Source organism: Symphalangus syndactylus, chromosome 24 (genome assembly GCF_028878055.3).
Source record: "Symphalangus syndactylus isolate Jambi chromosome 24, NHGRI_mSymSyn1-v2.1_pri, whole genome shotgun sequence".
In the NCBI taxonomy this organism is placed as follows: Eukaryota; Metazoa; Chordata; class Mammalia; order Primates; family Hylobatidae; genus Symphalangus; species Symphalangus syndactylus.
In genome coordinates this window covers 46527492-46542394 of record NC_072446.2, presented here as the reverse complement: position 1 = coordinate 46542394, position 14903 = coordinate 46527492, and the positions used below count along the sequence as shown (strand labels likewise).

The following is a 14903-nucleotide window of genomic DNA, read 5'->3' as shown; positions in this document are numbered from 1 at the left end:
GGGGAGGAGACAGGGTCTTTAAACAGCCAACAAATTTGAAACACACTGGACAAAAAACTCTAGACTTCACAAATTCTGCCCCTCTATTCTCATAAATCATCCGCATGTCCTCAAAATCCCAACACTTCAGCATCCAAAGGATACCTCCTAAACTGCACTCAAAGTGTGATGGGAAACATGGTCCCCATACAAACAGGTGACAGCCTTAATCAAGAGACAGCCCCAGGTGAGAACAGTCTCCATCCACCTGAGAGGCCAGGTAAGGCCACTGCTGGTCAACCTGAAAGGTAAGGGCACATTCAGATGGCAACAGCAGCCAGGACTCTTCTGAGAATAGGGCCCACTTTCTGCAGGGATGTGGATAAGGACAGTCCAGGCCCAAGAGAAGGTGGGCCAGGCAGAGCCCTGAGATAAGAATCCTTTGTGACCACTTCGTTTAAACCCTAGCACCCCATGCAGGTTGTGGCACAGGGCCCCCACCCAACAAGAGAAACTGAGTCAGGAAGTGAGAGCCGTTCATCTCTTTAAAAACTGGAAGCTGGGCAACTGCGTGGAGGGTGATCAAGGGAAAAGGAAGTTTGTTTTGACCAAGTCAGGGAAGAATATGAGGCTCTGCAGAAGTATTAGCCATCATCTTCAGGAGGCCAGAGTTTGTTCCACCTGCTCTTTGGAGCCCAGTGTTCCAAAGCACAAGTGAGAGTCCATCCGTGGCTTACTGTCTTGCAATGTGTCCATAAACGTCACCTGGACATCCTCCCCACCCTGACCTCAGAAGAACAGAAACCTGTTCAAGTGAAATTGTCCTCCCGACTCCACCCTTTTCTTAGCACATAATCACAGTGTGCAAGAAAGGTGGGCCCAGATATGTTACTCTGGAAGACAAAAGACAATAGTGCCTAAGATATTACTAAAACAGGGAAAGGCTTCAGCAGTGACATACCACATTTAGTAGAGTGATGAAAATCTACTCCCTTGGACATGCATCTAGGGCTGGCTTTGTAACGTTATAACAAGGTCTCCCTGCTTCACAGTTTTCTGAGCAAGGACGCTCTGTCCCAAGTCATTTATATTCTCCCACTACCCGACTCTGTCAACAGTGGAGATGAACCTGAGCTTTGGGAAATACGGTCCCCATACAAACAGGTGAAAAGGGCTGAGCCAAGGGCTCACTGACAGTGTGAAGATCTCAACTCAAAGATCCATTCAAATAAGGCTCCAGTCAACTCAGCAACTAGCTCAGACCCAAATCACAAGGTCTGTGTAGTCTCCCTTAAAACATATTTTTGGGATTTTCTTGCATAATATCAAGTTACAGTGGAAAAAAATTCTATAAAAATGGATTCAAAGTCCACCTGTGTAAAGTCAAAAGTTATATCCTCCCCAATGAAAGAGATTAGTTTCAAAGGATGTGAAACTAGTTCTCATATATTATAAGGCTGTACAATACTAAGAGTAATTACATTTTAAATGCAAAATACTGTAGCTACTAAAGTGCCCAGAATATGAAACAAGTTGACTAAGAGGGTTTCACTTTCAGGAGTGAAACATAAATGGAACATTTTTGAATACTAAAAGCAGTTAAGAGGGCAGCATGCACACACACAAAAGGCAAAGACTCGGTACCCTGTGAGCGGTCATGAGCAGAGCTCCCGGGGGCTGGGGGGTGCCCATCAGCCCTGGTTTCTATGACCCCCTTGTTCCACCAGGCAGGAGCCAACAGCAATTTAAGCTCCAACCTGGCTCAGGCCAGGCCTCTTGAGCTAGAGGGAAGGAAAGCTGCAACACCTCGGTGTACTCACACGACGTTCACAAAAGCAAGCAGGGCTGGGGGACCCTCCAGGTGTCCTGTGGGTAAAGTGCAGGATGGAGTGAGTCCTGACTCCACCACGCTATCCTGGGGAAGCTCCCTGCCTGGTAAGGTGCTCATGACTCTCACCCAAGGTAAGAAGGCAGTTGTGAGAATGTAGGGATACAAGTTGGAAAGCAAAGCAAAAGTCTCTGAATCAGGACTATGCAGTATTTATGAATACATAAACAAATGAGAAGCATAAAACCATGCATGGAAGTGATAAACAGGGAATTCACGACAAGGGAGGGCACACAGTTGCAGTCACATTTTATTTCTGACCAATAAAAAAAAAAATTGGTCTAAAGCAAGTGATGCCATTCATTAAGATCTAAATGTATACATGTAAAAATGGTTTCTTGAATCTTGTCTGTAAATAAGAGAAAGAGAAACATTGTGCTATATGGACACAAGGTGGCAGTGCTCTCCTAGCTACCTGACAAAAATTCCTCATCTCCAGAAAGCATGCAGGGGAAATCAGAAAATAAAACACAAGCTGACCCTCTGGCCTGCCTGCTAGCAGCTCTAGTGAGCACTCAGCTTCGGCTTCCTAGGACCCCTCCTTCCCCACCCCACCCCCCACCAAGTGACCACTTCCACAAAGGAACATGAGCCTTGCCCAGTATGCTCGGCTCCCTGATCCCAAAGGCAGCCCTATTCAAGAGCAGGTCTCTGCAGCCGGGCCCCAGCTGAGAATCCCTCCTCTCAAGGAGCCCACCATATGCCCACAATGGGACAAAACAGACAAATGAGGAGCCCTTTCGGTATCTAGTTTGGTGATCCAGGTTCATTCTTCAATCTGAAAACTACAGTTTCATTATTGATCACCTTTACTGTTCGGGTGTGCTGCCGAGATACTCACCTTAAGGATAAGCATGTAAGGGCCTGAAAACACTTCCTGTTTGGGGGGTACCCAGGACCTCACTCAGTGAGCCTCTACTGTCATGAACTTGCTCAGCCAGAATCACAGAAGAGTGGAACTGGGAGTAGCTCCGAAAAAGAGGCCCTTGAGAGTGATGCATCCCGCCAGTGACACAGCCAATACTGAAATGAAACCCCTTGCAATAATACGTTTTGCTTTTAAGGGGCCTTGGACCTAAATAAGAAAAGCCACGAGGCTGAAATGGAAATAAAAGTTCAGCGGAAAGAAGCCGCTTCAGCCCTGCACACATATGGGAAGTCACCCAAGGATGTGTGAGCTGAAACATCCCGAGGGCTCTATCCTCTGCTGGACGCTCTAGAGACCTGGGCTGACTGTGCACTTTCAGGGAGGCAGTGAGGCTAATTTATAAACAAAAACACCACAAACCAGCACTAGACCAAGGTGCTGAAGCAAATCATTACACCCTCGTTGGCAATGAAAACATCCATGGCACAGAATAATTTAATATATTTGGGCACCAAGTTCTCTCTCCCGCACTCCATTGCTTGTTGGCCTGACAAAGAACTAATCTGTCTTCCCAAAGTCAATCTCACCCCTGAAATTAGGGAGGGGAAAAAAATCACAGTTTAAGCAAACAACAACAACAAAAGGTCCCCCAGTACAATACGAACTATATTTAAACTGGTCACATTATATAAAAAGTGTGCATTTAATCTTCAAAATAGTCAAGCCTCTAATCAGGTTAGGTTTTCCATAGTTTTAAGTAGGACTTTGTGGTTTTAGTGAAGAAGTCATGGTGCAATTGAAATTACTGTAAGAAATGTGACTTTTAAAACAAACACAGACACATACACTCCTCTTAAGAGTAATATATACACAACACAGCAGCTACATGGGTGTTCAGGCAAAGGGTGCATGAACGAGAAGCCCTCTGCTCCCTGCCCGATGAGAAAGTCCCCAGAAAGGATTCAGCAGCAGCAAGTCTACAGCACAAACATGGATGGCATCGTCCCTGAAAACACACAGTTAGGTGGACCTACAGGAGACACTGGAGCCTAGACATGTGGGAAAGGGCTCAGTTACAGTACATTCTACTGCATACACTTGAAATATTACAGTGTGTTTTTTCTCCAGACTATTATAAATAATTCTTCGTGCTTTCTGAAAAAAATAAAAACTGAAACTTTCTTTCAGTCTGCGATGAAGGTCAACCCATCTTATAAAGCAGAGCTTACTTACATTCTGCAGGATTTTGGTGTGGATGCATAGAAGGCTTATCTGGTTAGTAAGCCTCCATTCCTCCGACCTACAGAAGGCAACCCTTCTGCAGCTCCAAGCAGGGATTTCTAGAAAAGACCAGGTGTACAAAACATCTAAGCTGTGCCTCCCACCACAGGTGGGGAAGTCCCCTGATTTGGTCAGACACAGATGAATGTCTGTGTCTGACTGAGCCCACAAACAGTTCAATTGATGGGGGCTGGAACCACCAAGAAAACACTCCTGACCTGGGCAACACTGTCTTCCAGATTATTAATACTTTTGTTTTAAAAAAATCCAAATGGTTTTACAACCCGTGACTTCTTTCCAACTCAAAGCTGTAGTTTACTTACAACACAAATTCTAAACACATAGACTGTATATACAGATTTTTTGAACCCACAAATAAAAAATACCCTCCAAAAAAAAAAAAAAAGACAGTGAGTTGAAGCCTCGTCATTGTCTAAGTCACATCAGCTGGGCTTGCCTTGGAGACCTGCCCCTGCTCAGTTCTGTTCCTGTTCTCCCGGCCCTGGGTGGCCCCTACTCATCCTCTGTGGCGGATGTCAGCATCCCCTTGTCGATCAGATGAGACCGCAGTGTGTTGAAGATGTGGAGCTGCTGATCTGGCCGTAAAGTCAGGAACTGCTGAATCAGTTTGCTTGGGTTAGGGCCTCTGGAACAGAATGTGAAGAAACAGCACTGAGCTAGGGCCCGGAAGCTTCCATGGCCTGATTATCTGAGTGGCTGCTCTGATCTCTGGATCAGAGAGTTATCTATTAACAGATGGCAGGAGAAGGCCTCAGAAAATCTGTAAGCAGCAACAACTGAAAACTGCATTATTTGGGATGCTTTTCACTGGAACTTAGATGCTGCTAAAATTCTAGAATTGCACCGTACTTAAAAATCCACCAACTTGGTTCAGATGGAAAGGTACTATACCTGATAAAACTGGCGATGTATACATTGACAAAGGTGGCCATCAGATACTGGCAGTCAAAGCGATCCATGATGCCTCCATGGCCAGGAATGGTATTGGCAAAGTCCTGTTAGAGGCAGGGGAAGGATGGGTGAACTTGGGCTCAGCCAGTGACCAATCCCAGCCTAATGGTCCCACCCCAATGTCAGGCTTCTGTCCTGAGTAGCTGAGGGCAATAGAAAGTGAGAAGTATTAAATCTAATGGTGAGGCTATATCAGGACGCAATTTTATTGCATTACAAAATGTTCTTATTTCATTTACTTAATAAAGACAGGAGTCTTGCTATGTTGCTCAGGCTAGTTTCTAACTCCTAGCCTCAAGTGATCCTCCCGCCTTGGCCTCTTCAAGTGCTGGGGTTACAGACATGAGCCACTGCCTGGCCCAAAATGTTCTTTTGAAGAAAGATATATTAACAAATAAACTGAAAAACAACGATTGCATTTTCCTGAAAATACTGTTATTAATTAACTCACCTAAATTCAGTGCATGGGTCAAGATCACACATTAAATGCCAGGGTGTACAGCCTAGTATTTTGGAGGGGGCAGGGAAGGGGGAGAAAGGCAGAAGATGGGCAAGGAGGGAGTGAGATGAGAGGAACATAAGACGGTTTTCCTACTTTGATTTTAAAGGCTCGTTTGAATCCACTTGCAAAGAATCCTCCAAAGGGGCCAATGAGCGAGGCAAAGGTGGAGAGGGCGATGCTGTGAATCTGGAAGGGGTACATCCGGACCGTTTTCTGAGAAGAGTAAATGAAGTAAAAGTTTAGGTGCATACATGCCCAGTGTTATGGTTTGAGCTGTCAACTCATGTTGAAATTTGATCCTCATTGTGGGCTCACTGGGAGGTGATGCCTAGTGGGAGGTGTTTGGGTCACAGGGGCAAATCCCTCATGAATGGCTTGGTGCCTTTCTCCTGGTAGTGAGTTCTGTCAAGAGACTAGATTAGCACTGGCATTCCAAGGGAATGGGTTGTTATGAAGTGATGAAGCCCCTGGTTTTGCCTCTTTGCATGTGTCTGCAATGTGACCTCTCTCCGCCATGTTACAATGCAGCATAAAAAGCCCTCACCAGAAGCCAGGCAGCAGCCAATGCCACACTTCTCACGCTTCCCAGCCTGCAAAAACACGCTAAGTAAACCTCTTTTCTTTGTAAATTACCCAGCCCCAAGTGTTCTATCAACACTAGACAGACCAAGACATCCAACCTCATAACTCTTTATGAAACTAATTATATATATATGTAGGTTTTTAAACCAATAAAAGGAGTGAATTTTTCCCATTATGTAAATTTCTAATATCTAAGTTAACGGAAAACATTAAAATATTCTGCATTCAATCTGTTGCAACATGCTGTTTTGGTGGAAGTATATAAAGAAAATCCAGCCTTACACAGATACGTAGTTGAAAAGAGTATTTTAGTCATAGCCTCAGATGGTTTTGGGTATTCTCTGACACTACACCAGAGCTTGACAAGTAGTCATTTCTTGAATATTAGGTGTGATATGGAATCTAGAATTCTATGAATGGACTTTGTTCTCTCTTACATTAAAATCCATTGGTCTATCTTATACTTGAATGGATCTTTTACCCATGCATGACTATGGTTCACTGAGTTATGTAAATCTTCCAAATGTAGACACATTTCATTATACAGTGTCAAATATGCTTTTTTTCTCATGTGATCAACACACACACACACACACACACACACACACACACAGGTTAAGAATCATCACAGACCTCATCAGAAAAGGCTTTTAAGTATTAGGAAGCTGTCAAGTTCACACTGGCAGGTTAAGCTTTCCAAAATTCTAATTTTCATTTGAAAGCCAAATTTTATCCTTAGTAACAATTACTGGCAGTCATTTTTCTTTTTTTCTTTTTTTGAGACAGTCTCACTCTGTCGCCGAGGCTGGAGTGCAGTGGTGCGATCTTGGCTCACTGCATCCTCCGCCTCCTGGGTTCAAGCAACTCAACCTCCCGAGTAGCTGGGATTACAGGCACAAGCCACCACCCCCAGCTAATTCTTTTGTATTTTTTGTAGAGACAGGGTTTCACCATGTTACCCAGGCTGGTTTGGAACTCCTGACCTCAAGAGATCTGCCTGCCTCGGCCTTCCAAAGTGCTGGGATCTCAGGTGTGAGCCACTGTGCCTAGCCTCAGTTGTTTTCTTTGAAGTGATAGGCTCACTTCATCCTTTTCAAGAAAAATGTCAAAAATGTCAAAAATGCCAAATACCCAAGTCTGAAAAATTATAATTTGTTGGTTCTTTCCAAGTAAGATTTACTTTCTTTTCTAGAAAAAAGCAGCTAATTCAGCTCACAACTCAAACAACTGCACACATGCTTTCCCTTTAGGCAAGCACTGTACTGCATTACTTAGCAGAAATGTTTTACACATACTTTCCATTTCAGTAGAGTATTAAAAAGGTGTGTGTACAAAGGTCAAGATTTAACAAAATTAGTAACTTTACTATTTCATAGACATTCATTAGAAGAACTGGCCTGTTTGTACTGTGAGTGTGTGGCCGGAGGAACCCACTGCCTTAACGCAGTTTTAACCACTGCTGCTTTTGTGCCGTATCACAGCAAATGTCAACACATTGAAAAAGGAAAATAATGTCATAGTCTAATTATGAAACAGTTGTGACCTCACAGACCCCCCACCCTACCCCCACAACTAAAAGGATCCCAGGGCCCTCCAGGGATCCACAGAACACACTTTGAAAACCACTGGTCTAAACAATCTGACGTTGTGGGAAAGGTCTCCTGCCCATACCCTGACCTGGCGTGAGCAATTCTCCTTCGTCCTGGGCCTTACAGCTTTGGGAAGGAGGAAGCTAGCTTTTTTCAGAGGGCAGGTGGTGGAGGGGGATCTCTCTTTGTAGCCACTGTCCATGGTGGCTGCGCACCCCCTGTGAGTGGCACATACCCAGCCAATGACTGACTGGATCACCCCAGGAATGTTGTACTCCTGCAGGCGAAACAGGTCCGAGGGCTCACAGTCCACAGTGAAGCTGTTGGTGTCGTTGTTGTACTCCACAGGGCAGACGAAGCATCTGTACCCGGACATCACATAGGACAGCTAAGGATGAATAACAGAGACCGGCAAGGAGGTAAGTTCCAACCATCCAGCCTAGACACAGGCACCTGGTTTGGCCGTGTTCCTCAGTGTGCCTAGTACCCTGTTAACTTTGAGCTATGTGCTCAGAGGTTCATGTTTTACCATACATATTTTACCTCAATTAAAAAAAAAAAAAGAGGCTCATGACCCACCAAGGTTACACACAGGAACCCAAACACCCAGGCCCCGAAAGAATCTGGGAAAACCTGAAGGGACTGGGGCAAAGAACTACAAGAAGACTCTCCCCCTTTGGGGAGCTGGACCACTTTCCTCAAGATCTCTGAACTCAGTGATAACTGGAGAGAGGCCATGGGGAAGCGGCACAGTGAGAGGCAGATCTCAGGAGGAACAAGGCTGGAAAGCAACAAAGCTGGGCGGTGAGCACTGAAGGGCAGCCAGACAGTGCTGAAGAAGGAGGACTGGCCCAAGGGTCAGAAGCAGAGAATGGTGCTCTGGAAAGGGCAGGAAAATCACCCACCTCTGGGCAAGGCACATGTAGGAGAAAAGCTGTGTATCTCATCTTCCCTTGGGTGCCCTCACCCTGACCTTGGAACATCAAATGCCTGACAAGAAGGCTACCTGCTGATGTCACCGTGCCTGGGCGCGAGAGGGCATAGAAGGTGCTCTCCAACTGCTAGCACCCTGCCTGAAAGCTAGTGGATGGCTGGCATGGCCAGCGGCCCTCTTCAGGGCAAGGTTACCATTCAGCAGGACAGAGTCCTGGCCTCCAAAGACACTCTCCAGCTCTGGACAGGCCTTGGAAGGTGGTGTGAGGTCTCTGTCCACCCAATCCCTCACACAGCTGAAAGCCACCACCTACCAGAAGGCCAAACACCACAGTAGCAAAGAAGCCCCCAATGAAGCCTTCCCAGGTCTTCTTCGGGGACAGCTGTGGACAGAGAGCAAGTTCTCAGCAAAGGGTGTTTTGATAACTACAGCTTTGGGAACAATGATTACTTGTTAAGAACCTTTCTTTCATAAAACCCCATTCTCTTAACCATGTCACCTTCTAAAGCTCCCCCAAATATGGTTTCCTTGTGCCCTATCTTATACCCTCCCTTTGGTTCCCTTTCTGTTTCAGTCATTCGAATAGTTTTATATTAGAAAACAATATACTAATTAAGTGACTACACTCAAATCCAGATCAAAGTCCCAAAAAATATGTCTCAAAAAAAGATTATATAAATCTGTAAAAATATTTTCCTTTCTTCTTTTTTCAAGACACGATCTTGCCCCATCACCCAGGCTGGAGTGTAGTGGCACTATCACAGCTCCCTGAAGCCTCAACCTCCGGGGCTCAAGAGATCCTCCCATCTCAGCTTCCCAAGGAGCTGGGACTACAGGTGCATGCCACCACCATGCCTGGCTAATTTTTAAATATTTTAGTAAAGGCAAAGCCTCACTATGTTCCCCAGGCTGGTTTTGAACACCTGGCCTCAAGCAATCCTCCTGCCTCAGCATCCCAACGTGCTAGGATTACAGGCATGAGCCACCATGTCCAGCCTATTTTCTTTATTATCTTTTTTTTTTTTTTAAATCAGTTGTCAGTGTTTTCCTTTGGCCTTTCTCCAGGAAGACATGAAGACATGGCCACAATACAACACGGCTAGATTTCTTCTGTCTGCCAGGCTGATCTACTCACATTGAGAGCACCACCCTCCCCTCACAGTGGTATTTCACATTAGGGTAATCCATTTACCTTGATGAGTGGGGTCCGACCAAAGAAAAAGCCAAACATATAGGCCATGATGTCATTACAGATCACACAAGATATGGGGACAATGAACCTAGAAATGAACCAAAGTAAGGATCAACTCAAGCAAGGTGACAGTGCCTCAAAAGTACACAAAACAGTGCCATTCTTAAATTCCAGCACCAAAATCACCCATAAAATTCTGGTAACCCATTAAGGAGTAAGTTAAAAACATAAAAATACCAAAAAAGTCATACCTAGTACCTGGCACAGAGTACACATTCAAGTGTTTACTGAATGACTACTGAATAAGTGGAGGTTGCAAACTAAAAGGTCATCTGTCCTTTTTTCATGATAAAGAAATATACGTAAACAATGATAGAAATTTAATTGTAAAAGGAACAAAAAGTTTTCCTTCTTTCCCCCATCCCTATCTCCATTCCCAAAAATAACCACTTCTAATCGTTTCTAATTTTTATTTTTCTAGTGGTTACCTCCCCAATTCTAAATAGTATGCTTTAATGTCTCTTTCATTATTTACTGACTTTTCTTGCTGTTTATTACTAGCTCTAGTTGGCCCTACCTTTCCCCAGGACTGTATTGAGTGTGAAACCCAAACACACATGGCTAGATTTCCTCTCTGCCCACTCTCCTGCTGATCCAGTCATCCTCACTATGAAAGAGGTGGTTTCCACACTTGTACTCTCTCTCTCCTCACTTTCCACTCTCTGACACTGACACTTTTTAAAAAGTTCTTTGATTACAGGTTTTTCTTTCTTTTTTTTTTTTTTGAGACAGAGTCTCTCTCTGTTGCCCAGGCTGGAGTGCAGTGACACAATCTCGGCTCACTGCAACCTCCACCCCCAGGTTAAGTGATTCTCCTGCCTCAGCCTCCAGAATAGCTGGGATTACAGGCACCTGCCACCACACCCAGCTATTTTTTTGTGTTTTTAGTAGAGACAGGGGTTTCACTATGTTGCCCAGGCTGGTCTTCAACTCCTGATCTCCTGATCTGCCTACCTTGGCCTCCCAAAGTGCTGGATTACAGGCGTGAGCCACCACGCCCACCCTTTAACCTTTTCACTAAGATCACCTAGCTGCTTCAGTTGGCCAGTGATTTCTATCAATGCTGATAGATGAAACCACTGCATTTTTGGAATAAAATCCACTCAGTATTTGCATATTATTCCCTTGACACACTGCCAGATTCTATTTGCTAATATTTTATTTAGAATGATTTATCTATAATTGTAGCAGAAATGGGTTTATCATTCCTGCTTCTCTCTCCCCATTGGCTTTGGTATAAAGGTTAGACAAAACTCAGCTGTTAACCCATTTGGTCCTGTTTCTTTTTTCAGATATGGAATCTTATATAATTTTCAAAGCTCATTTAGAGTTACTGATCTATTCACGTTTTCTTCTTCATGACTTTTAGTATACGTTTTGCCAGGAAATCATGAATATTTCCTCTAGGTTTTCAAATCTGTTGCCATACATGTTGCATTGTCTTTGAGTCTTTAAATATTCCCGTACCTGTTAGTCTAGAAGAGTGGTTCTCAGAGCATGGGTCCTGTCCAGCAATATCAGCACCACTCAGGAATGTACTAGAAATTCAAATTCTCAAGCCTACCCCAGATCTAATGAATCAAAAAGTCAGGGGTGGGGTCCAGCAATCTGTGTTATAACAAACCCTGCAGAGGATTCTGATGTGGCTCAAGGTGAGAGCCACTGGCATAGAGGGTATCTGTACATGAGAAACGCCCACAAAATAAAAGGGAAAATCCAACTCCCAATTCTCACCAGATCATTCCTTCAAATAGGTTGTGGATAACAAGATGTGACTGTGTTACAACAATCAGCAAAGTCACATGGGTCCAGCCAAACTGCAAAAAAAAGAAAAATAAACACTACTTACCAGTCTACCTTGAAAGTAACTTCAAAAAACCATCAGTACCAAATAGAAAATTGCTGAGAAACAGGTAGGAAAAATATCTGCTTTTGTATCTGACTTATTGAAAGTGAACAGGTAAGATCAGGCTTCTGAGAGTAATACTTTGTCCCCCACAGCCCACTAGTGAGTGAGCTCTCCCATGCTCTGAAAGCCTGGGTATTTTTCATTTTCTTAGTAGTTACTGAGCATGTGGGGCACTCAGAGAGGAGCTGTTCTCTAGTGAGTCAGGGAATAAGCGGTAGCAAGTGATGTACCAGACAGGACATCTGTGGGCAGTGTCTGAAGCTTCAGCTTGTGCCTTCTCTGGAGCCCACCTCAGGGTCCTAGTGGAGAGGCTGCTTAAGGTGTAAGTAACAGTGACTGGGTCTAAGTCAATGTAGAGCCGTTAAACCTAAATGGGCATTCTTCCTTCATGCTCTAGATGCATACAGATCAGACCATGTTCCTGAGTTTTGATTTGTCACAGAAAGCATGAAAGGCCTGTTGAGCTCCTGAAAAACTTCATTTAAATCAAGAATTCTGACACACACACATGCATTTCCTTTACCATGTAGAACTGCAGTCGATAATGCTTCTTGACCAGACTCAGTACAAACATGCAGAACCCTAGTTTGAGGTGGGAGGAGAAAAGAAAAATGAATTATGTTCTGCATTTATCTTTGCCCTCCTTTAGCTATGTTAAGTGGTTCTTTGGCTAATTTATTCCCAGCAGCTAACCAGTGCACAATGTCAAAGCCCAGGGGAGAAAAACATTATCCAGATAAACAGTCACAAGGAAAAAATAACTCCTCCCAAACAGTAAAAGGAAGGCAATATTTTATAATCATGCAGACCACACTAAACTTAGAACATGGTTCATCAGATAGGAATGTTTTATTCCTAGAACAGGGGCCAGCAAACAGTGGTCAGGCCAGCTGCTTGTTTTTATAAATAAAGTTTTATTCAAACACAGTTATGTCCATTTGTTTACATATTGTCTGTGGCTGCTTTCAAGCTACAACTCAGCAGAACTGAGTACAGTCATGCTCTGAACAACGAGGTTCTCGTCAACAACACATTACATATACAACAACAGTTCCCTAAGATTATAATACCCATTAGATTATAATACTATAAGATTTACTAATTACCATATAATACCTTTTCTATGTTTAGATATACAAATACTTATCACTGTGTTATAATTGCCTACAGTATTTATTTAGTAAGGTAACATGCTGTACAGGTTTGTACTCTAAGAGAAATAGACTACGCATTATAGCCAAGGTGTGTAGGAGGCTATACCACCTAGGTCTGTGTAAGTACACTCTACGACGTTCGCACAATGACAAAATCACAATGCATTTCCAAGAACGTAGCCCATTGTTAAACGATGCATGACTGTAATTGCAAGAGACCCTATGGTCCCCAAAGCCTAAAATATTTACTGTTTGGAACTTTAATAAAAAGTTTGCTGGCTGTTGTGCCTACAGAATAGCAATTCTTTTATTCCTTTACTTTCCTAATAGACTTGCTTTTTCACTTTACTCCATAGACTAGCCCCAAACTCTTTCTTGTATGAGATCCAATAACACTCTCTTGGGGTCTGGGTCTGGACCCCTTTCTGGTAACATCTTTCTGGTGAATCTCAAAGGGACAATACTGAGGAGGCCCCCAACCCAAAGGAAATAGACTGCAGCACTGATTGGCTGACTTTGGTTTTTTTCTGCAATTTAGACTGCTTGTTCCTGTGAGCCAACCAGCGATCTCTGGCTGCAGCTCAGAAGAAACAAGAGGGATTGGTGATGTAAAAATCTGAATCAGTACTCTAATTCTGGGAACATACTGCAATCAGCTACCGACCCCATATCAGCTTGGTTCCAACAATTACCCAGTTCATGGAAAGCCTTCTTTAGTTTACTTGGGATAGTTTTGCTTATTTTGCTTTACTGATATGGAATATATTGCTATTGTACTATTTGTGTAGGAATGCAGGATAAGCTTACTCAAATGTTCTCTTAAACACTTACAAAATCTTCCAGATATCACTTTGTGTCCGAGTTGTGAATGGCCCTAACCATACTGACACCTTCTGACTGAGCTCCTCTCTACCCTGAATACAAGAGACCTCGATAGGTAGGCAGGAATATCATTGCCCCTAATCAGCCTGAAGAAGTTACAGAGGATGGATCTTTGTCCCTCTGCAACCCTTAGGATTAAGGGTTCTCAAAAGTGATGGGGGAAATGTCAGAGGCATTTGAACTAGCGCAACTCCATCTTGAATAGGAGCTGGGTAAAATGAGGCTGAGATCTACAGGGTCTGCATTCCCAGACGGTTAGGCATTCTAAGTCACAGGATGAGATAGGAGGTCGCACAAGATACAGGTCATAAGGACCTTGCTGAGAAAACAGTATGCCGTAAAGAAGCCAGCCAAACCCCTCCAAAATCAAGATAGCAATAAGAATGGCCTCTGCTTGTCCTCATTGCTACACTCCAATCAGTGCCATGGCAGTTTACAAATGCCATGGCAACATCAGGAAGTTACCCTATATGATCTGAAAAAGGGAAACATGAATAATCCACCCTTTGTTTAGCATATAATCAAGAAATAACCATAAAAATGGGCAATCAGCAGTCCTCGGGGCTGCTCTGCCTATGGTAGCCATTCTTTTATTCCTTTACTTTCTTAATAAACTTGGTTCCCCTTGTAAAAAAAAAAAAAAAAGTTTGCCAACACCTGTCCTAGTATTCATAGGGCTGGGAGAAGAGGGATCCACATGGTATAGGGTCAAGACCACCTTTTTATCTCTCTCACAGTGACCTAGATGGTAGCAAAACATGTCCGCAGACCCCTTCTCCAAGAAGGAAAGGAACCTTTACCCATAAATATGCGGAGATCCTCAAAAGCAGTTCTACGCAGAAATAAGCATGTCGCTTTTCCAGACCCCTGACCTCCCACTGTGGAAGGCTGCTTTCCGGGTCTGCGGCATACTCTCTGAATATCCTCAATGGCAGCAGACCCCTTCGCAGACTTTATATTTTAATAGTCAGGTGTCATTCACAGAAGTATTGCTATCAAGCTGATCAAAAATAGGTCAGATTGACATTGAGGTCAGAACAAATTTTTTGTGCACCTCAAACTAGCTTTGAAGGTAGCTATGAAAAACTATCAGCATTATTAGAATTAGTAC

At 43.7% G+C, this 14903-nt stretch overlaps 1 protein-coding gene and 1 long non-coding RNA gene across 4 annotated transcripts in view; one reads left to right on the top strand and one right to left on the bottom strand.

Annotated features, from left to right (window-relative positions):
• Positions 1-2104: 2104 nt before the first annotated feature.
• The window catches only part of CDS2 (CDP-diacylglycerol synthase 2), a 61443-nt gene continuing 48644 nt past the window's right edge, over positions 2105-14903 (bottom strand). For 2 of the 3 annotated variants that reach the window (XM_055266751.2, XM_063633513.1), the window contains exons 6-13: positions 12280-12338; positions 11582-11664; positions 9788-9875; positions 8909-8977; positions 7897-8049; positions 5584-5703; positions 4929-5032; positions 2105-4662 (exon numbers count right to left, since the gene is read on the bottom strand). In XM_055266751.2, the coding sequence (XP_055122726.1) occupies positions 4530-4662; positions 4929-5032; positions 5584-5703; positions 7897-8049; positions 8909-8977; positions 9788-9875; positions 11582-11664; positions 12280-12338 (809 nt within the window). In that variant the 3' untranslated portion in view covers positions 2105-4529. The remainder of the gene's footprint in view (positions 4663-4928; positions 5033-5583; positions 5704-7896; positions 8050-8908; positions 8978-9787; positions 9876-11581; positions 11665-12279; positions 12339-14903) is intronic. The other variant, XM_063633514.1, reaches the window with a different exon arrangement.
• Positions 11630-13754, top strand: LOC129474893 (uncharacterized). Its single transcript, XR_008654664.2, has 2 exons — positions 11630-11760; positions 13449-13754. It is a non-coding gene; the product is annotated as an uncharacterized lncRNA (long non-coding RNA).